Source organism: Coloeus monedula, assembly GCF_965178545.1.
Source record: "Coloeus monedula genome assembly, chromosome: 34".
NCBI lineage: Eukaryota > Metazoa > Chordata > Aves > Passeriformes > Corvidae > Coloeus > Coloeus monedula.
The window spans coordinates 936,730-959,267 of NC_138814.1; the positions used below are offsets into that span (position 1 = coordinate 936,730).

Below are 22,538 nucleotides of genomic sequence, written 5' to 3' on the forward strand. Positions count from 1 at the left end.
CCGGGGGGGGGTGGGGGCAGTTGGGACCCCCCCGTTCCGCCGCCGCCATGCCCGAGGCCAAGGCCGGTAATTAATTAACGAGGGGGGGGGGAAGGTTAATTAATAATAAATAATTTATCATTAATAATTTGTAATTTATAGTTTATACTTTACACTTTATAATTACACTTTATAATTTATCATCGATAATTTCTAATTATTAATTTATAATTAATTTAAAATAGTAATTAATAAATATGATGGGGGAGGGGTGGGGGTTTCTTTTTTTTGGTCTTTAATTAGCTTGGGGGTGGTTAATTAATGGGCGTTAATTAATTATCCCGGAGGGCGGGGGGGGCGTTATTACCTCGGGGAAACAAGGTCTTAATTAATTAATTAATTAATTACCTGGGGGGGGGGGCAGGTAATTAATGAGCGGAGTAATTAACGCGGAAAGGGAGCGGGGGGGGGGGGGGGGGGGAGGAATCAATTTATCCCGTTAATTACAGGGGGGGGAGGGGGGTAATTAATTCCGGGGGGGGGAGGGGGGGTGAGGAGAATTTGGGGGGGCGAATTTTGGGGGGAAAAAAGGAGAATTTGGGGCTCTCACTTCACCCCGGGGGGGGAGGGGAATTCCAGGTGCTGACGCGGCACTTTTTGGTTCTTTTGGGGGGGGGGGGGGAGGGGTGACATTTTTTGGGGGGGAGGGAATTTTTGGGGTTTAATCCCTTTTTAAAGCCCCTCCCCACCCCGTTGTTTTTTTTTTTTGGGGGGGGGGGGTCACAGCGGGGGGGTCCCGACCCCCCCTGACCCCCCCAAAAATGTCACCCGAGCCCGCTGTCACCTGACCCCGCGCTATTTTTGGGGGGGCAGCACCCAAATCTTGCCTTATATAGCCCGGGGGGGGGAGGGGAGGGGGGTCACCGAGGGGGGGCCCCCCCAAATCTGCCCCCCCCGGCATCCGCCACCCCCCCCCCCCTCCGAATTGGGGACAGAGGGGGGGGGCGGTTTGGGGGGGGGGTTTGGGGGTTGTTTTGGGTGGGGGAGGGGTTTGGGGGGGGTTTTGGGGGGATTGGGGGGTTTTAGGGGTGGGGGGAGGGGTTGGGTTCAGCCCGAATTTCCGCCCCCCCCCCCCCCAGCTGCGAAAAAAGAGGTGAAAAAAGAGGAGAAAAAGGAGAAAAAAGAGGAGAAAAAGGAGAAAAAAGAGAGAAAAAAGAGGAGAAAAAGAGGAGAAAAAGGCGGAAAATGGGCAAAAAGAGGGAGAGGCGGCGGGGGAGGGCCGGCAGAGCCCCCCAAAGGTGGGGGGAGGGCAGATTGGGGGGGGGGGGGGTCAGGTTTGGGTGCCGGGTGGGTTTTGGGTCAGGGGGGAGGAATTTTGGGGAGTTAGGGGGGGTCTGGAGGCGGATTTTGGGGTTCCTGGGGGGGTTGGGGGGGGGTCAGGAGGGGGGGGGGGAGGCGGATTTTGGGGGTCTGGGGGGATCTGGGTCTTGAGTGGGGCAAATTTTGGGGGGGTCTTAGTGCGGGGGGGGGCAAATTTGGGGGGACTGGGGGGGCTTTGGGGGGGTCAGGAGGAGGGGGGGGCAGTTTTGGGGGGGTCTGGAGGGGGAGCGGGGCAGATTTTGGGGGTCTGGGGGGGTTTGGGGGGTCTGGGTGCAGGGGGGGCAGGTTTTTTTGGGGGGGGGGGGGGTCGCTGTCACTTTTGGGGTCCCCGCTCTGACCCCCCCTCCCCCCTCCCTACAGAGCCCAAGGATGATTTAGGTGAGTGTTGCCCCCCCCCCCCCCCCCAAAATTTGGGGGACACCCCCCCCTCCCCCGTGTTTGTCCCCCCCCCCCTCCTGCTGATTTTGGGGGGTCTCTGACCCCCCCTGACCCCCCCCAGACGAAATCAACCCCCCCGAACCCCGAGATCCCGAGGGGCTCTTCATCAGCAAACCCCAAAATGTCGTGGTGGAGAGCGGTGAGGGGGGGCTTGGGGGGGTTTTGGGGGGTCCTGGGGGGTCCTGGGGGGGTTTGGGGAATCCTGGGGGGTCCTGGGAGGGGTTTGGGGGCTCCCGAGGGGGTTTTGGGGGGGGTCCTGGGGGGTCTTGGGGGGTCCCAGGAGGGGTTTGGGGGGGTCCTGGGGGCGTTTTGGGGGTTCCTGGACGGGTCCCTGGGGGGGTTTTTGGGGTCCCTCGGGGAGTCTTGGGGGGGGTTTTGGGGGGTCCGGGGGGAGTTTGGGGAATTCTGGGGGGGTCCTGGGGGCACTTGGGAGGTGCTGGGGGCTCCTGGGGGGGGGGGGGTTTGAGGGCATTTTTGGGGGGTCCCGGGGGGGTTTTGGGGGGTCCTGAGGGGTCTCATGGGGCTTGGGGGGCTCCTGGGGGGGTCCCGGGGAGTCCCTGGAGGGGTTTGGGGGCTCCCGAGGGGGTTTTGGGGTCCCTCGGGGGGTCCTGGGGGGGTCCCGAGTGACACCAGGGGTCCCCAGGGGGGGAGGTGGTGGCCGTGGGTGGGGGGGGGGGGGGTCCCTGTGTCCCCATACTGGGGATACTGGGAGGGACTGGTGGGTTTGGAGGTCCGGGGGGGGGGGGGGTTTGAGGGGTCCTGGGTGGATTTTGGGGGGTCCTGGTTGGATTTTGGGGGGGTTTTGGGGTCCCGAGTGACGCCGGGGGTCCCCAGGGGGGGAGGTGGTGGCCACGGCGCGCGTGGACGGCTCGCAGCTCCCAGTTAAGCCCAGTGTGAAGTGGTTCAAGGGGAAGTGGCTCGAACTGGGAGCCAAGAGCGGCACCCGCTTCCAGTTCAAGGAGAGCTGCGACAAGGAGAGCAAGGTGGAGGGACTGGGAGGGCACTGGGATGGACTGAAGGGGCGCTGGGAGGCACTGGGAGAGGACTGGGAGGGACTGGGAGGGACTAGGAGTCAGGACATGGCACTGGGAGGGCACTGGGAGGGCACTGGGAGGCACTGGGAGTCAGGACATGGCACTGGGAGGCACTGGGAGGAACTGGGAGTCAGGACATGGCACTGGGAGGCCACTGGGAGGCACTGGGAGGCACTGGGAGGGCACTGGGAGTCAGGACATGGCACTGGGAGGCACTGGGAGGGCACTGGGAGGAACTGGGAGTCAGGACATGGCACTGGGAGGGCACTGGGAGTCAGGACATGGCACTGGGAGGGCACTGGGAGGCACTGAGGGGGACTGGAAGGGACTGGGGGGACTGCCAGAGTTACTGGGAGGCACTGAGGAGGCACTGGGAAGGACTGGGAGGGTTACTGGGGACACTGGGAGGGGTCTCTGGTGCCACCCTCGTGCGTGTCCCCTCCTGCCCCCAACGCTGCCCCCAACGCTGCCCCCAACGCTGGCCCCGATGGTGGCCCCGATGGTGGCCCCGATGGCCCCAGCTCTCACCTGGCCCCAAAGTCCCCGATGGCCCCAGGTGTTCGTGTCCCCAGCTCTCACCTGGCCCCGTTGATGTCCCCACTGATGTCCCCACTGTCCCCAGGTGTTCACCTTCGAGCTGTCACCTGTCCCTGATGTCCCCATTGGTGTCCCCAGGTGTTCACGTTCTCTCACCTGTCCCCACTGATGTCCCCACTGATGTCCCCACTGATGTCCCCGTTGATGTCCCCATTGATGTCCCCAGCTCTCACCTGTCCCCGTTGATGTCCCCGTTGATGTCCCCACTGATGTCCCCAGCTCTCACCTGTCCCCGTTGCTGTCCCCAGGTGTTCACGTTCGAGCTCTGCATCTCCAAGGTGGCCCCCAATGACCGGGGCGATTATCGCTGCGAGGTCACGGCCAAGGACAAGAAGGACAGCTGCTCCTTCAACATCGACGTCGAGGGTGGGAACCCCCGGGCACCCCAAAAAAAACCCCCCCGGGCACCCCAAAAAAAAATCCCCCCCGAGGCACCCCAAAAAACCCCCCCGGGCACCCCAAAAAAAAATCCCCCCCGGGATGCTCTAAAAAAATCCCCCCCGAGGCACCCCAAAAAAACACCCCCCGAGGCACCCCAAAAAACCCCCCCGAGGCACCCCAAAAAACCCCCCCGGGGCACCCCAAAAAAAAACCCCCCGGGGTGCTCTAAAAAAAACCCCCCCGAGGCACCCCAAAAAAGCCCCCCCCCCGGGAACCCCAAAAACCCCCCCTGGGGCGCCCCAAAAAACCCCCCCGGGGCACCCCAAAAATCCTCCCGGGGTGCCCCAAAATCCACCGGGGCACCCCTGGGACCCCAAAAAGCTCCAGGGACACCCCAAAAACTCTCCGGGCACCCCAAAATGCCCCCGAGCACCCCAAAACCCCCCTGGGACACCCCAAAAAAACCCCAGAGCACCCCAAAACCCCCCTGGGACCTCTCTGGGACACCCCAAAACCTCCCAGGACCCCCTAAAAACCCCATGGCACCCCAATTTGGGGTGAGGGGAGGGGGCCGGGGGGGTTTTTGGGGGGGGTCTCACCGCCCTCCCCCCGCAGCCACCCGGCCCTCGGGCTCCGACAACGTCCTGCAGGCCTTCAAGAGGACGTGAGTGTGGGGGACCCCCCAAAAACCCCCCGGGACCCCCCCAAATTAACCCCGGGACCCCCAAAAACCCCCCCGGGACTCCCCAAAAGCCTCCCCGGGACCCCCCAAATTAACCCCGGGACCCCCAAAAACCCCCCCAGGACCCCCCAAAACCATCCTGGGACTCCCCAAAAACCCCCCCGGGACTCCCCAAAAACCCCCCGGGACCCCCCAAATTAACCCCGGGACCCCCAAAAACCCCCCCGGGGCTCCCCACATTAACCCCGGGACCCCCCAAAACCATCCCGGGACCCCCCAAAACCATCCCGGGACTCCCAAAACCCCCCCCGGGACCCCCAAAACCCCCCCCCGGGGCTCCCCAAAGTAACCCCGGGACCCCCAAAAACCCCCCCGGGACCCCCCAAAACCATCCCGGGACTCCCAAAAAACCCCCCGGGACCCCAAAACCCCCCCCGGGACCCCCCAAATTAACCCCGGGACCCCTATAAACCCCCCCCAGGACCCCCCAAAAACCCCCCCGGGACTCCCCAAAAACCATCCCGGGACTCCCCAAAAACCATCCCGGGACCCCCAAAAAACCCCCCTGGGATCCCCCGAAAAACCTCCCCGGGACCCCCCCCAAAACCCCCCTGGGACCCCAAAACCTTCCCCAAGACCCCAAATCCCCTCCTGGGACCCCCAAATTAACCCCGGGACCCCCAAACCTTCCCCAAGACCCCCCAAACCCCTCCTGGGATCCTCAAATTTCCCCCGAGACCCCCCCAAAATCCTCCCAACCCCCCCAAAATCCCCCCAAATCCTCCCGAAGACCCCCCTTGGGACCCCCTGGGGACCCCCAAAAGCCCCTGAAATCCCCCAAAATTCCCCCAAAGCCCCGCCTGGGGACCCCTCCTGGACCCTGAGACCCCCAAAATCCCCCCAAGCCCCCCAATATCCCCCCAAAGACCCCCCTGGGAACCCCTTCTAGACCCTGAGACCCCCAAATCCCCCCAAAATTCCCCCCAAAAGCCCCCGAAACTCCCCAAATCCTCCCAGAGACCCCCTGGGGACCCCCAAAATCCCCCCAAATCCTCCCAGAGACCCCCCCTGGGGACCCCCAAAATCCCCCCAAATCCTCCCAGAGACCCCCTGGGGACCCCCAAAATCCCCCCAAATCCTCCCAGAGACCCCCCTGGGGACCCCCAAAATCCCCCCAAATCCTCCCAAAGACCCCCCCTGGGGACCCCTCCTGGACCCCAAGACCCCCTGGGGACCCCCAAAATCCCCCCAAATCCTCCCAAAGACCCCCCCTGGGGACCCCTCCTGGACCCCAAGACCCCCTGGGGACCCCCAAAATCCCCCAAATTCCCCCAAAGAGCCCCCCTGGGGACCCCTCCTGGACCCCGAGACCCCCTGGGGACCCCCTGGGGACCCCCAAAATGCCCCAAAATCCCCCAAATTCCCCCAAAGACCCCCCTGGGGACCCCTCCTGGACCCCAAGACCCCCTGGGGACCCCCAAAATGCCCCAAAAGCGCCGCTGTCCCCCCAGGGGTGAGGCCAAGAGCGACACGGCCGGAGAGCTGGACTTCAGCGGGCTCCTGAAGAAGAGGTGGGAGGAGGAGGAGGAGGAGGGGATGAAGATGATCGGGGTCAGGGTTGGGGTGATGAAGGTGGGGATGGGATGAAGAGGATGAGGATGGGATTGGGATTGGGATGGGGGTGATGAAGGTGGTGGTGGGATGAAGGTGAGGATGATGAGGGTGAGGATGAAGATGGGATGGGATGAAGAGGATGAGGATGGGATTGGGATGGGGTGATGAAGGTGGTGGTGGGATGAAGGTGAGGAGGGTGAGGATGGGATGGGATGATGAAGGCGGGGATTGGATGAAGATGAAGAGGATGAGGATGGGATCAGGGTTGGGGTGATGAAAGTGGGGATGGGATGAAGGTGGGGATGGGATGAGGAGGATGAGGATGAAGATAGGATTGGGATGGGGGTGATGAAGGTGGCAGGATGAGGGTGAGGATGATGAGGGTGAGGATGAAGAGGATGAGGAAGGGATCAGGGTTGGGGTGATGAAGGCGGTGGCGGGATGAAGAGGATGAGGATGAAGAGGATGAGGATGGGGTCAGGGTTGGGGTGATGAAGATGGTGGGATGAGGGTGAGGATGAAGAGGGTGAGGATGAAGATGGGATGAAGAGGATGAGGGTGGGATTGGGATTGGGATGGGGTGATGAAGGTGGCAGGATGAGGATGAAGAGGGTGAGGATGAAGAGGATGAGGGTGAGGATGGAATTGGGATGGGGGTGATGAAGGCGGTGACGGGATGATGAGGGTGAGGATGATGAGGGTGAGGATGAAGATGGGATCCAGTGAGGATGGGATGGGATGGGAGGAAGATGATGAGGGTGAGGATCAAGATGGGGATGATGAAGGCGGGGATGGGATGAAGATGACGGTGGCAATGGGATGAGGATGAAGATGATGGGGTGAGGATGAGGCTGAAGATGACCACGGAATGAGTGCGATGGTGGGATGAGGATGAGGATGACGCTCGCGAAGATGAGGAGGATGGAGATGGGATGGGGTAAGGATGATGATTTTGGGATGAAGATGAGGATGAGATGGGGATAAGGATGAGGAGGATGAAGATGGGGATGGGATGAAGGTGAGGATGAGATGGGGATGAGAATGGAGATGGGGATGGGATGAGGAGAACTTTGGGATGAGGATGAAGATGAGGACGAGGAGGATGTCGAGGATGGAGATGGGGATGGGATGAGAACTTTGGGATGAGGATGAGGAGGATGAAGATGAGGAGGATGGAGATGGGATGGGATGAGGAGAACTTTGGGATGAAGATGAGGATGAAGATGAAGATGAGGACGAGGATGAGGATGAAGATGAGGAAAATGAGGAGGATGAGGATGGGACGGGATGAGAACTTTGGGATGAGGATGAGGATGAAGATGAGGATGAAGATGAGGACGAGGATGAGGATGAGATGGGAATGAGGATGAGGAGAACTTTGGGATGAAGACGAGGATGAGACGGGGACGAGGATGAAGATGAGGATGAAGATGGGGACAAGGATGAGATGGGGATGAAGATGAAGATGAGGAGGATGGAGATGGGATGGGATGAGGAGAACTTTGGGACGAGGATGAGGATGAAGATGAGGATGAAGATGAGGACGAGGATGGAGGAGGATGGAGATGGGGACGGGATGAGGAGAACTTTGGGATGAGGATGAGGATGAGGATGAAGATGGGGACAAGGATGAGATGGGGATGAAGATGAGGATGAAGATGCAGACGGGATGAGGAGAACTTTGGGATGAGGATGAGGATGAAGATGGGGACAAGGATGAGATGGGGATGAAGATGAGGATGAGGAGGATGAAGCTGGGGACAGGATGAGGAGGACTTTGGGATGAGGACGAAGATGAGGATGAGGAGAACTTTGGGATGAGGATGAAGGTGAGGATGAAGATGAGGACGAGATGGGGATGAGAATGGAGATGGGACGGGATGAGGAGAACTTTGGGACGAGGATGAAGATGAAGATGAGGATGAAGATGGGGACAAGGATGAGATGGGGATGAAGATGAAGATGAGGAGGATGGAGATGGGATGGGATGAGGAGAACTTTGGGATGAGGATGAGGATGAAGATGAGGATGAAGATGGGGACAAGGATGAGATGGGGATGAAGATGCAGATGAAGATGGGGACAAGGATGAGATGGGGATGAAGATGAGGATGAAGATGGGGACGGGATGAGGAGAACTTTGGGATGAGGATGAGGATGGGGACAAGGATGAGATGGGGATGAAGATGAGGATGAGGAGGATGAAGCTGGGGACAGGATGAGGAGGACTTTGGGATGAGGACGAAGATGAGGATGAGGAGAACTTTGGGATGAGGATGAAGGTGAGGATGAAGATGAGGACGAGATGGGGATGAGGATGGAGATGGGACGGGATGAGGAGAACTTTGGGACGAGGATGAGGATGAAGATGAGGATGAGATGGGGACAAGGATGAGATGGGGATGAAGATGGGGATGAAGATGAGGATGAAGCTGGGGACGGGATGAGGAGAACTTCGGGATGAGGATGAGGCTGAGGCCGAAGGCGCGAGGACAAGCCCTGGGGCCCCCCAGGGAGGAGCAGGCGGAGGAGACGAAGAAGAAGAAGAAGAAGGACGATGAGGAAGATCTGATCCCACCCGAGATCTGGGAGCTGCTCAAGGGCGTCACCAAGAAGAGCGAGTACGAGCGCATCGCCTTCCAGTACGGCATCACCGACCTGCGCGGCATGCTCAAGAGGCTCAAGAAGATCAAGGTGGAGCCCAAGAAGAGCGAAGGTGCCGATTTGGGGCAAATTCGGGCATTTTTGGGCAAATTTGGGCGAAATTTGGGGATTTTTAGGTGGATTTTGAGGGGATTTCGAGGGGTTTTGGGGGGATTTTTGGGGGGATTTGGGGGATGGGGGCGGCTCAAGAGGCTCAAGAAGATCAAGGTGGAGCCCAAGAAGAGCGAAGGTGCCGATTTGAGGCAAATTCGGGCATTTTTGGGCAAATTTGGGTGAAATTTGGGGATTTTTAGGTGGATTTTGAGGGGTTTTCGAGGGGTTTTGGGGGGATTTTTTGGGGGGATTTGGGGGATGGGGGCGGCTCAAGAGGCTCAAGAAGATCAAGGTGGAGCCCAAGAAGAGCGAAGGTGCCGATTTGGGGCAAATTCGGGCATTTTTGGGCAAATTTGGGCGAAATTTGGGGATTTTTAGGTGGATTTTGAGGGGTTTTCGAGGGGTTTTGGGGGGATTTTTTGGGGGGATTTGGGGGATGGGGGCGGCTCAAGAGGCTCAAGAAGATCAAGGTGGAGCCCAAGAAGAGCGAAGGTGCCGATTTGGGGCAAATTCGGGCATTTTTGGGCAAATTTGGGTGAAATTTGGGGATTTTTAGGTGGATTTTGAGGGGATTTCGAGGGGTTTTGGGGGGATTTTTTGGGGGGATTTGGGGGATGGGGGCGGCTCAAGAGGCTCAAGAAGATCAAGGTGGAGCCCAAGAAGAGCGAAGGTGCCGATTTGGGGCAAATTCGGGCATTTTTGGGCAAATTTGGGCGAAATTTGGGGATTTTTAGGTGGATTTTGAGGGGTTTTCGAGGGGTTTTGGGGGGATTTTTTGGGGGGGATTTGGGGGATGGGGGCGGCTCAAGAGGCTCAAGAAGATCAAGGTGGAGCCCAAGAAGAGCGAAGGTGCCGATTTGGGGCAAATTCGGGCATTTTTGGGCAAATTTGGGGGAAATTTGGGGATTTTTAGGTGGATTTTGAGGGGATTTCGAGGGGTTTTGGGGGGATTTTTTGGGGGGATTTGGGGGATGGGGGCGGCTCAAGAGGCTCAAGAAGATCAAGGTGGAGCCCAAGAAGAGCGAAGGTGCCGATTTGGGGCAAATTCGGGCATTTTTGGGCAAATTTGGGCGAAATTTGGGGATTTTTAGGTGGATTTTGAGGGGATTTCGAGGGGTTTTGGGGGGATTTTTTGGGGGGATTTGGGGGATGGGGGCGGCTCAAGAGGCTCAAGAAGATCAAGGTGGAGCCCAAGAAGAGCGAAGGTGCCGATTTGGGGCAAATTCGGGCATTTTTGGGCAAATTTGGGCATTTTGGGTGAAATTTGGGGATTTTTAGGTGGATTTTGAGGGGATTTCGAGGGGTTTTGGGGGGATTTTTGGGGGGATTTGGGGGATGGGGGCGGCTCAAGAGGCTCAAGAAGATCAAGGTGGAGCCCAAGAAGAGCGAAGGTGCCGATTTGGGGCAAATTCGGGCATTTTTGGGCAAATTTGGGCGAAATTTGGGGATGTTTAGGTGGATTTTGAGGGGTTTTCGAGGGGTTTTGGGGGGATTTTTTGGGGGGATTTGGGGGATGGGGGCGGCTCAAGAGGCTCAAGAAGATCAAGGTGGAGCCCAAGAAGAGCGAAGGTGCCGATTTGGGGCAAATTCGGGCATTTTTGGGCAAATTTGGGCGAAATTTGGGGATTTTTAGGTGGATTTTGAGGGGTTTTCGAGGGGTTTTGGGGGGATTTTTGGGGGGATTTGGGGGATGGGGGCGGCTCAAGAGGCTCAAGGTGGAGCCCAAGAAGAGCGAAGGTGCCGATTTGGGGCAAATTCGGGCATTTTTGGGCAAATTTGGGCGAAATTTGGGGATTTTTAGGTGGATTTGGAGGGGATTTCGAGGGGTTTTGGGGGGATTTTTGGGGGGGATTTGGGGGATGGGGGCGGCTCAAGAGGCTCAAGAAGATCAAGGTGGAGCCCAAGAAGAGCGAAGGTGCCGATTTGGGGCAAATTCGGGCATTTTTGGGCAAATTTGGGGGAAATTTGGGGATTTTTAGGTGGATTTTGAGGGGTTTTCGAGGGGTTTTGGGGGGATTTTTTGGGGGGATTTGGGGGATGGGGGCGGCTCAAGAGGCTCAAGAAGATCAAGGTGGAGCCCAAGAAGAGCGAAGGTGCCGATTTGGGGCAAATTCGGGCATTTTTGGGCAAATTTGGGTGAAATTTGGGGATTTTTAGGTGGATTTTGAGGGGATTTCGAGGGGTTTTGGGGGGATTTTTGGGGGGATTTGGGGGATGGGGGCGGCTCAAGAGGCTCAAGGTGGAGCCCAAGAAGAGCGAAGGTGCCGATTTGGGGCAAATTCGGGCATTTTTGGGCAAATTTGGGCGAAATTTGGGGATTTTTAGGTGGATTTTGAGGGGTTTTCGAGGGGTTTTGGGGGGATTTTTTGGGGGGATTTGGGGGATGGGGGCGGCTCAAGAAGATCAAGGTGGAGCCCAAGAAGAGCGAAGGTGCCGATTTGGGGCAAATTCGGGCATTTTTGGGCAAATTTGGGCGAAATTTGGGGATTTTTAGGTGGATTTTGAGGGGATTTCGAGGGGTTTTGGGGGGATTTTTTGGGGGGATTTGGGGGATGGGGGAGGCTCAAGAGGCTCAAGAAGATCAAGGTGGAGCCCAAGAAGAGCGAAGGTGCCGATTTGGGGCAAATTCGGGCATTTTTGGGCAAATTTGGGCGAAATTTGGGGATTTTTAGGTGGATTTTGAGGGGTTTGGGTGGATTTTGGGGGGGATTTTGAGAGGTTTTGGGGGGATTTGGGGGATGGGGGCGGCTCAAGAGGCTCAAGAAGATCAAGGTGGAGCCCAAGAAGAGCGAAGGTGCCGATTTGGGGCAAATTCGGGCATTTTTGGGCAAATTTGGGCGAAATTTGGGGATTTTTAGGTGGATTTTGAGGGGTTTTCGAGGGGTTTTGGGGGGATTTTTGGGGGGATTTGGGGGATGGGGGCGGCTCAAGAGGCTCAAGAAGATCAAGGTGGAGCCCAAGAAGAGCGAAGGTGCCGATTTGGGGCAAATTCGGGCATTTTTGGGCAAATTTGGGCATTTTGGGTGAAATTTGGGGATTTTTAGGTGGATTTTGAGGGGATTTCGAGGGGTTTTGGGGGGATTTTTTGGGGGGATTTGGGGGATGGGGGAGGCTCAAGAGGCTCAAGAAGATCAAGGTGGAGCCCAAGAAGAGCGAAGGTGCCGATTTGGGGCAAATTCGGGCATTTTTGGGCAAATTTGGGCGAAATTTGGGGATTTTTAGGTGGATTTTGAGGGGATTTCGAGGGGTTTGGGGGGGATTTTTGGGGGGGATTTGGGGGATGGGGGAGGCTCAAGAGGCTCAAGAAGATCAAGGTGGAGCCCAAGAAGAGCGAAGGTGCCGATTTGGGGCAAATTCGGGCATTTTTGGGCAAATTTGGGCGAAATTTGGGGATTTTTAGGTGGATTTTGAGGGGTTTTCGAGGGGTTTTGGGGGGATTTTTGGGGGGATTTGGGGGATGGGGGCGGCTCAAGAGGCTCAAGAAGATCAAGGTGGAGCCCAAGAAGAGCGAAGGTGCCGATTTGGGGCAAATTCGGGCATTTTTGGGCAAATTTGGGCATTTTGGGTGAAATTTGGGGATTTTTAGGTGGATTTTGAGGGGTTTTCGAGGGGTTTTGGGGGGATTTTTTGGGGGGATTTGGGGGATGGGGGCGGCTCAAGAGGCTCAAGAAGATCAAGGTGGAGCCCAAGAAGAGCGAAGGTGCCGATTTGGGGCAAATTCGGGCATTTTTGGGCAAATTTGGGCGAAATTTGGGGATTTTTAGGTGGATTTTGAGGGGTTTTCGAGGGGTTTTGGGGGGATTTTTGGGGGGATTTGGGGGATGGGGGCGGCTCAAGAGGCTCAAGAAGATCAAGGTGGAGCCCAAGAAGAGCGAAGGTGCCGATTTGGGGCAAATTCGGGCATTTTTGGGCAAATTTGGGCATTTTGGGTGAAATTTGGGGATTTTTAGGTGGATTTTGAGGGGTTTGGGTGGATTTTGGGGGGGATTTTGAGAGGTTTTGGGGGGATTTGGGGGATGGGAGCGGCTCAAGAGGCTCAAGAAGATCAAGGTGGAGCCCAAGAAGAGCGAAGGTGCCGATTTGGGGCAAATTCGGGCATTTTTGGGCAAATTTGGGTGAAATTTGGGGATTTTTAGGTGGATTTTGAGGGGTTTTCGAGGGGTTTTGGGGGGATTTTTTGGGGGGATTTGGGGGATGGGGGCGGCTCAAGAGGCTCAAGAAGATCAAGGTGGAGCCCAAGAAGAGCGAAGGTGCCGATTTGGGGCAAATTCGGGCATTTTTGGGCAAATTTGGGCGAAATTTGGGGATTTTTAGGTGGATTTTGAGGGGTTTTCGAGGGGTTTTGGGGGGATTTTTGGGGGGATTTGGGGGATGGGGGCGGCTCAAGAGGCTCAAGAAGATCAAGGTGGAGCCCAAGAAGAGCGAAGGTGCCGATTTGGGGCAAATTCGGGCATTTTTGGGCAAATTTGGGCGAAATTTGGGGATTTTTAGGTGGATTTTGAGGGGTTTTCGAGGGGTTTTGGGGGGATTTTTTGGGGGGATTTGGGGGATGGGGGCGGCTCAAGAGGCTCAAGAAGATCAAGGTGGAGCCCAAGAAGAGCGAAGGTGCCGATTTGGGGCAAATTCGGGCATTTTTGGGCAAATTTGGGTGAAATTTGGGGATTTTTAGGTGGATTTTGAGGGGATTTCGAGGGGTTTTGGGGGGATTTTTTGGGGGGATTTGGGGGATGGGGGCGGCTCAAGAGGCTCAAGAAGATCAAGGTGGAGCCCAAGAAGAGCGAAGGTGCCGATTTGGGGCAAATTCGGGCATTTTTGGGCAAATTTGGGCGAAATTTGGGGATTTTTAGGTGGATTTTGAGGGGTTTTCGAGGGGTTTTGGGGGGATTTTTTGGGGGGATTTGGGGGATGGGGGCGGCTCAAGAGGCTCAAGAAGATCAAGGTGGAGCCCAAGAAGAGCGAAGGTGCCGATTTGGGGCAAATTCGGGCATTTTTGGGCAAATTTGGGTGAAATTTGGGGATTTTTAGGTGGATTTTGAGGGGATTTCGAGGGGTTTTGGGGGGATTTTTTGGGGGGATTTGGGGGATGGGGGCGGCTCAAGAGGCTCAAGAAGATCAAGGTGGAGCCCAAGAAGAGCGAAGGTGCCGATTTGGGGCAAATTCGGGCATTTTTGGGCAAATTTGGGCGAAATTTGGGGATTTTTAGGTGGATTTTGAGGGGTTTTCGAGGGGTTTTGGGGGGATTTTTTGGGGGGATTTGGGGGATGGGGGCGGCTCAAGAGGCTCAAGAAGATCAAGGTGGAGCCCAAGAAGAGCGAAGGTGCCGATTTGGGGCAAATCTGGGAAATTTGGGGATTTTGGGGGGGATTTGGGGATTTTGGGGGAGATTTGGGGATTTCTGGGTGGATTTTGGGGGAATTTGGGGGGATTTTGGGCGGGATTTGGGGGAAGATTGGAGATTTTGGGGAAAATTAGGGGGTTTTGGGCATTTTGGGGCATTTTGGGGCAAATTTGGGGATTTGGGGGGATTTTTGGGGGATTTTTGGGGAAATTCTGGTGGAAATCTGTTGATTTCCGGGTGAAATTTGGGGATTTTTGGGGCTTTCTGGTGGATTTTGAGGCGTTCTGGGGCTGGATTTGGGGGATTTGGGGGGCGAATTTGGGGTGGTTTTTTGGGGGGATTTGGGTTTTTTGGGGGGGGATTTGGGTTTTTTGGGGGGGATTTGGGGTTTTTTGGGGGGGCATTTGGGGTTTTTTGGGGGGGATTTGGGGTTTTTTTGGGGGGGGATTTGGGGTTTTTTGGGGGGAATTTGGGTTTTTTGGGGGGGGATTTGGGGGTTTTTTGGGGGGGGATTTGGGGTTTTTTGGGGGGGGATTTGGGTTTTTTCTGGGGGGGGATTTGGGTTTTTTTGGGGGGGATTTGGGTTTTTTGGGGGGGGGATTTGGGGGTTTTTTTTGGGGGGGATTTGGGTTTTTTGGGGGGCATTTGGGGTTTTTTGGGGGGGATTTGGGGTTTTTTGGGGGGGGAATTTGGGTTTTTTGGGGGGGGATTTGGGGTTTTTTGGGGGGGGGATTTGGGGTTTTTTGGGGGGATTTGGGGTTTTTTTGGGGGGGATTTGGGTTTTTTTGGGGGGGGATTTGGGTTTTTTGGGGGGGGATTTGGGGGTTTTTTGGGGGCTTTGGGGTTTTTTTGGGGGGATTTGGGGGGTTTTTTTGGGGGGGGATTTGGGTTTTTTCGGGGGGATTTGGGGTTTTTTTGGGGGGGATTTGGGGTTTTTTGGGGGGAATTTGGGTTTTTTGGGGGGGGATTTGGGGGTTTTTTTGGGGGGGGATTTGGGGTTTTTTTGGGGGGGGATTTGGGGTTTTTGGGGGGGGGGATTTGGGTTTTTTGGGGGGGATTTGGGTTTTTTCTGGGGGGGGATTTGGGTTTTTTGGGGGGGGATTTGGGGTTTTTTTGGGGGGGGATTTGGGGTTTTTTGGGGGGGGGATTTGGGGTTTTTTGGGGGGATTTGGGGTTTTTTTGGGGGGGATTTGGGTTTTTTTGGGGGGGATTTGGGTTTTTTTGGGGGGGGATTTGGGTTTTTTGGGGGGGGGATTTGGGTTTTTTGGGGGGGATTTGGGGTTTTTTGGGGGGGGATTTGGGTTTTTTCTGGGGGGGGATTTGGGGTTTTTTTGGGGGGGATTTGGGGGGTTTTTTTGGGGGGGGATTTGGGGTTTTTTTGGGGGGGATTTGGGGTTTTTTGGGGGGGATTTGGGTTTTTTGGGGGAGATTTGGGTTTTTTGGGAGGGGGATTTGGGGGTTTTTTGGGGGCTTTGGGGTTTTTTTGGGCGGGATTTGGGGGTTTTTGGGGGGGGATTTGGGGGTTTTTTGTGGGGGGATTTGGGGTTTTTTTGGGCGGGATTTGGGGGTTTTTTTGGGCGGGATTTGGGGTTTTTTTGGGCGGGATTTGGGGTTTTTTTGGGCGGGATTTGGGGGGTTTTTGGGGGGGATTTGGGGTTTTTTGAGGGGGATTTGGGTTTTTTGGGGGGGGGCTTTGGGGGTTTTTTGGGGGGGCTTTGGGGGTTTTTTTGGGGGGGGGATTTGGGGTTTTTTTGGGGGGGGATTTGGGGTTTTTTGGGGGGGGATTTGGGTTTTTTCGGGGGGATTTGGGGTTTTTTTGGGGGGGATTTGGGGTTTTTTGGGGGAGATTTGGGGGTTTTTTGGGGGGGGGATTTGGGTTTTTTGGGGGGGATTTGGGGTTTTTTGGGGGGGGATTTGGGTTTTTTCTGGGGGGGGATTTGGGGTTTTTTGGGGGGGGATTTGGGGTTTTTTGGGCGGGATTTGGGGGGTTTTTGTGGGGGGATTTGGGGGTTTTTGGGGGGATTTGGGGTGTTTTTGGGGTGCCCTGACCCCGGCCCGCCCCCCAGCCTTCGTGCGGAAGCTGGACCCCGCCTACCAGGTGGACAAAGGGAACAAGATCCGGCTGATGGTGGAGCTCAGCAACCCCGACCTGCCCCTCAAGTGGTACAAGAACGGGCAGCTCATCAAGCCCAGCAACAAGTGAGTGCCCAGGTGTGCCCAGGTGTGCCCAGGTGTGCCCAGGTGTGCCCCAGGTGTGCCCAGGTACGCCCAGGTACACCCAGCTGTGCCCCAGCTGTGCCAGAGTGACCCCCAGGTGTTCCCAGATGCCACCCAGTGGCCTCCAAGCTGTCCCCAGGTGCCCCCCGCAGCTACACCCAGGTGTGCCCCAGGTGTGCCCAGACCCCCCCAGGTGTGCCCAGGTGTGCCCAGGTGTGCCCAGGCCCCCCCAGGTGTGCCCAGGTACCCCCAGGTACCCCCCAGGTGTGCCCAGGTGTGCCCAGGTGTGCCCCAGGTGCCCCCAGGTACCCCCCAGGTACCCCCCAGGTGTGCCCAGGTGTGCCCAGGTGTGCCCAGGTGTGCCCCCGTGCCCCCAGGTACGTGTTTGAGAACGTGGGGCTCAAGCGCATCCTGACCATCACCAAGTGCTCGCTGGCCGACGACGCCGCCTACGAGTGCCGGGTCAACGACGAGAAGTGCTTCACCGAGGTCTTCGTCAAGGGTCAGTGCGGCCGGACGGGCCCCGGCCACCCCTGCGGCCACCCCTGCGGCCACCCCTGCGGCCACCCCTGCGGCTGGACACCCCTGTGGTCATCCCTGCGGCCACCACTGTGTCCGGACACCCCTATGGCCACCCCTGCGGCCACCCCTGCGGCCACCACTGCGGCCACCCCTGTGGCCACTCCTGTGTCCGGACACCCCTATGGCCACCCCTGCGGCCACCACTGCGGCTGGACACCCCTATGGTCATCCCTGCGGCCAGACGGCCCCGCAGCCACCACTGTGGCCATCACTGCAGCCACTCCTGTGTGCGGCCACCCCTGCGGCCACTCCTGTGTCCGGACACCCCTATGGTCACCCCTGCGGCCACCCCTGCGGCTGGACACCCCTATGGTCACCCCTGCGGTCACCCCTGCAGCCACCCCTGTGTCCGGACACCCCTATGGTCATCCCTGCGGCCACCCCTGCGGCCAGACGGCCCCGTGGCCACCCCTGTGGCCACCCCTACAGCCACCCCTGTATCTGGCCACTACTGCGGCCACCCCTGCAGCTGGACGGCCCCGCCACCACCCCTGTGGCCACCCCTATGGTCACCCCTCCGGCCACCCCTGTGGTCACCCCTGTGTCCAGCCCTGCGGTCACCCCTGTGTCCAGCCCAGGGAGCCCAAAAAAACCAGGAATGCCGTGTGTGCGTGGAGGGCTGGGGGTGGGCGTGGGGTGGGCATGGAGTGGACATGGAGTGGGGTCCTGGGGTGGACATGAGGTGGACATGGAGGTGGACATGGGGTGGACATGGAGGGACATGGGGTGGGATCCTGCGGTGGACATGGAGGGACATGGGGTGGGGTCCTGGGGTGGACATGGGGTGGACATGGAGGGACATGGGGTGGGGTCCTGGGGTGGACATGGAGGTGGACATGAGGTGGGGTCCTGGGGTGGACATGGGGTGGACATGGAGGGACATGGGGTGGGGTCCTGGGGTGGACATGGGGTGGGGTCCTGGGGTGGACATGGGGTGGGGTCCTGGGGTGGACATGGAGGTGGACATGAGGTGGGGTCCTGGGGTGGACATGAGGTGGACATGGAGGGACATGGGGTGGGGTCCTGGGGTGGACATGGGGTGACCCCTGCCGGCCACCCCTTACCTGTGTGTGCCCCCAGAGCCGCCGGTGACCATCATGAAGGGCCCCGAGGACCAGCAGGTGGTGGTGGGCGACCGGGTGGTGCTGGAGGCCGAGGTGTCCGAGGAGGGGGCGCAGGTCATGTGGTAAGGGGGTGACCGGGGCCGTGGGTCCATCCCGTGTCCATCCCGTGTCCGTGTGTCCATCCCCGTGTCCATCCCCGTGTCCATCCCGGGTCCATCCCGGGTCCATCCCGTGTCCCTCCACGCTCACCCCATGCCCATCCCATGCCCACCCCATGTCCCTCCATGTCCACCTCGTGTCCATCCCATGTCCACCCCCATGCCCATCCCATGCCCACCCCATGTCCATCTCCATGTCCACTTTGTGTCCATCCCATGTTCCCCTGTATCCACCCCATGCTCACCCCATGCCCACCTCCACGTCCACCCCGTGCCCACCCCATGTCCATCTCCATGTCCACCTCCACGTCCACCCCATGCCCACCCCATGTCCATCTCCATGTCCACCTCCATGCCCACCCTGTGCCCACCCCATGTCCATCTCCATGTCCACCTCCACGCCCACCCTGTGCCCACCCCATGTCCACCTCCATGCCCACCTCCACGTCCACCCCATGTCCACCCTGTGTCCACTCCATGCCCACCCCCACGTCCACCTTGTGTCCACTCCATGTCCACCTTGTGTCCATCCTTTGTCCACCCCATGTCCACCTCCACACCCACCTCCACGCCCACCTCCACGTCCACCTTGTGTCCATCCTTTGTCCACCTCCGTGTCCACCTCCGTGTCCACCCCGTGTCCACCTCCATGCCCACCCCATGCCCACCCCATGTCCACCTCCATGCCCACCTCCACGTCCACCCCGTGCCCATCCCATGCCCACCCCATATCCCTCCATGTCCACCCTGTGTCCATCCTTTGTCCATCCATGCCCACCCCGTGCCCACCCCGTGCCCACCTCCATGCCCACCCCATGTCCACCCTGTGTCCACTCCATGCCCACCCCCACGTCCACCTTGTGTCCCTCCATGTCCACCCCGTGTCCACCCCGTGTCCACCTCCATGTCCACCTCCATGCCCACCCCATGTCCACCTCCATGCCCACCACCACATCCACCCTGTGCCCACCCTGTGTCCACTCCATGCCCACCCCCACGTCCACCTTGTGTCCCTCCATGTCCACCCCCATGCCCATCCTTTGTCCACCCCGTGTCCACCTCCATGCCCACCCCATGCCCACCCCATGCCCACCCCATGTCCACCTCCGTGTCCACCCCGTGTCCACCTCCATGCCCACCCCATGCCCACCCCATGTCCACCCCATATCCCTCCATGTCCACCTTGTGTCCATCCTTTGTCCATCCATCTCCACCTCCTTGCCCACCCCGTATTCACCCCACGCCCACCCCATGCCCACCCCGTGTCCACCTCCACGCCCACCCTGTGCCCACCTCCATGCCCACCCCATTTCCACTCCATGCCCACCCCATGTCCACCTCCATGCCCACCACCACATCCACCCTGTGCCCACCCTGTGTCCACTCCATGCCCACCCCCACGTCCACCTTGTGTCCCTCCATGTCCACCCCGTGCCCACCCCATGTCCATCTCCACGCCCACCCCGTGTCCACCCTGTGTCCACTCCATGCCCACCCCCACCTCCACCCTGTGTCCCTCCACGCCCACGCCGTGCCCACGCCGTGCCCACCCCGTGTCCACCTCCATGCCCACCCCCACGTCCACCCTGTGTCCCTCCACGCCCACGCCGTGCCCACCCCGTGTCCACCCCGTGTCCACCTCCATGCCCACCCCCACGTCCACCCTGTGTCCCTCCATGCCCACGCCGTGCCCACGCCGTGCCCGCCCCGCTCCAGGATGAAGGACGGCGTGGAGCTGACCCGCGAGGACGCCTTCAAGTACCGCTTCAAGAAGGACGGCAAGAAGCACTTCCTGATCCTCAACGAGGCCACCAAGGAGGACACCGGGCGCTACCGGATCCTCACCAACGGCGGCGAGGCCGAGGCCGAGGTCATCGTGGAAGGTGGGGGGGTCCTGGACGGGGCCTGGATGGGGCCTGGATGGGGCCTGGAGGGGTTGAGAGGGCACCAGGAGATGTTTGGGGGTCACCTTGGAGAAGGTCCTGGAGATCCCAGAAGGTCCAAGGGATGTTCAGAGGAGTTTGGGGGGTCCTGGATGGGTCCTGGAGGGTCCCAAGGGGTCCTGGATGGGTCCTGGGGGGTCCCGGGGATAACTGTGGGGGATCCACCCGGGATTTTGGGGTCCCAGGGATAACTGTGGGGATCCATCCGGGATTTTGGGGTCCCAGGGATAACTGTGGGGCTCCAGCCGGGATTTTGGGGTCCCAGGGATAACTGTGGGGCTCCATCAGGATTTTGGGGTCCCAGGGATAACTGTGGGGCTCCTTCCAGGATTTTGGGGTCCCAGGGATAACTGTGGGGCTCCATCAGGATTTTGGGGTCCCAGGGATAACTGTGGGGGCTCCAGCCGGGATTTTGGGGTCCCAGGGATAACTGTGGGGCTCCATCAGGATTTTGGGGTCCCAGGGATAACTGTGGGGATCCAGCCGGGATTTTGGGGTCCCAGGGGTAACTGTGGGGGATCCACCCGGGATTTTGGGGTCCCAGGGATAACTGTGGGGGCTCCATCCAGGATTTTGGGGTCCCAGGGATAACTGTGGGGCTCCATCCAGGATTTTGGGGTCCCAGGGATAACTGTGGGGCTCCATCCAGGATTTTGGGGTCCCAGGGATAACTGTGGGGTTCCATCAGGATTTTGGGGTCCCAGGGATAACTGTGGGGTTCCATCAGGATTTTGGGGTCCCGGGGATAACTGTGGGGCTCCATCAGGATTTTGGGGTCCCAGGGATAACTGTGGGGGCTCCACCCGGGATTTTGGGGTCCCAGGGATAACTGTGGGGGCTCCACCCGGGATTTTGGGGTCCCAGGGATAACTGTGGGGCTCCATCAGGATTTTGGGGTCCCAGGGATAACTGTGGGGGATCCACCCGGGATTTTGGGGTCCCAGGGATAACTGAGGGTCTCCATCCGGGATTTTGGGGTCCCAGGGATAACTGTGGGGCTCCATCCGGGATTTTGGGGTCCCAGGGATAACTGAGGGTCTCCAGCCGGGATTTTGGGGTCCCAGGGATAACTGTGGGGGATCCACCCGGGATTTTGGGGTCCCAGGGATAACTGTGGGGCTCCATCCGGGATTTTGGGGTCCCAGGGATAACTGTGGGAGTCCATCCGGGATTTTGGGGTCCCAGGGATAACTGTGGGGCTCCATCCGGGATTTTGGGGTCCCAGGGATAACTGTGGGGCTCCAGGCAGGATTTTGGGGTCCCAGGGATAACTGGGGGGCTCCATCCGGGATTTTGGGGTCCCAGGGATAACTGTGGGAGTCCATCAGGGATTTTGGGGTCCCAGGGATAACTGTGGGGGCTCCATCCGGGATTTTGGGGTCCCAGGGATAACTGTGGGGGCTCCATCCGGGATTTTGGGGTCCCAGGGATAACTGAGGGGCTCCATCCGGGATTTTGGGGTCCCGGGATAACTGAGGGGCTCCATCAGGATTTGGGGGTCCCAGGGATAACTGTGGGAGTCCATCCGGGATTTTGGGGTCCCAGGGATAACTGTGGGGCTCCATCAGGATTTTGGGGTCCCAGGGATAACTGTGGGGCTCCATCAGCGATTTTGGGCTCCTGGGATAACTGTGGGGATCCATCCGGGATTTTGGGGTCCCAGGGATAACTGTGGGGCTCCATCCGGGATTTTGGGGTCCCGGGGTTACTGAGGGTCTCCATCCGGGATTTTGGGGTCCCAGGGATAACTGAGGGGATCCACCAGGATTTTGGGGTCCCAGGGATAACTGAGGGTCTCCATCCAGGATTTTGGGGTCCCAGGGATAACTGTGGGGCTCCATCCGGGATTTTGGGGTCCCAGGGATAACTGTGGGGATCCATCCGGGATTTTGGGGTCCCAGGGATAACTGTGGGGATCCATCCGGGATTTTGGGGTCCCAGGGATAACTGTGGGGCTCCACCCGGGATTTTGGGGTCCCAGGGATAACTGTGGGGCTCCACCCGGGATTTTGGGGTCCCAGGGATAACTGTGGGGGATCCACCCGGGATTTTGGGGTCCCAGGGATAACTGTGGGGCTCCATCAGGATTTTGGGGTCCCGGGGATAACTGTGGGGATCCATCCGGGATTTTGGGGTCCCAGGGATAACTGTGGGGCTCCATCCGGGATTTTGGGGTCCCAGGGATAATTGTGGGGGATCCAGCCGGGATTTTGGGGTCCCAGGGATAACTGTGGGGCTCCATCCGGGATTTTGGGGTCCCGGGGTTACTGAGGGTCTCCAGCCGGGATTTTGGGGTCCCAGGGATAACTGTGGGAGTCCATCCGGGATTTTGGGGTCCCAGGGATAACTGTGGGGCTCCATCCGGGATTTTGGGG

General features: G+C 58.7%; 1 protein-coding gene and 1 long non-coding RNA gene across 2 annotated transcripts in view; one reads left to right on the forward strand and one right to left on the reverse strand.

The window, feature by feature from the left end:
* Positions 1 to 18: 18 nt before the first annotated feature.
* MYBPC2 (myosin binding protein C2) overlaps positions 19 to 22,538 on the forward strand; it is a 44,914-nt gene continuing 22,394 nt past the window's right edge. The window contains exons 1-13 of the mRNA XM_082299798.1: positions 19 to 66; positions 1,119 to 1,277; positions 1,720 to 1,737; positions 1,859 to 1,936; positions 2,632 to 2,780; positions 3,677 to 3,794; positions 4,425 to 4,473; positions 6,003 to 6,062; positions 8,618 to 8,820; positions 16,266 to 16,398; positions 16,794 to 16,918; positions 18,079 to 18,184; positions 19,937 to 20,103. Of these exons, the coding sequence (XP_082155924.1) occupies positions 48 to 66; positions 1,119 to 1,277; positions 1,720 to 1,737; positions 1,859 to 1,936; positions 2,632 to 2,780; positions 3,677 to 3,794; positions 4,425 to 4,473; positions 6,003 to 6,062; positions 8,618 to 8,820; positions 16,266 to 16,398; positions 16,794 to 16,918; positions 18,079 to 18,184; positions 19,937 to 20,103 (1,384 nt within the window). The 5' untranslated portion in view covers positions 19 to 47. The remainder of the gene's footprint in view (positions 67 to 1,118; positions 1,278 to 1,719; positions 1,738 to 1,858; positions 1,937 to 2,631; positions 2,781 to 3,676; positions 3,795 to 4,424; positions 4,474 to 6,002; positions 6,063 to 8,617; positions 8,821 to 16,265; positions 16,399 to 16,793; positions 16,919 to 18,078; positions 18,185 to 19,936; positions 20,104 to 22,538) is intronic.
* LOC309583923 lies at positions 18,215 to 19,905 on the reverse strand. Its single transcript, XR_014227184.1, has 3 exons — positions 19,382 to 19,905; positions 19,121 to 19,155; positions 18,215 to 19,020 (listed from the first exon to the last, which is right to left on the reverse strand). It is a non-coding gene; the product is annotated as an uncharacterized lncRNA (long non-coding RNA).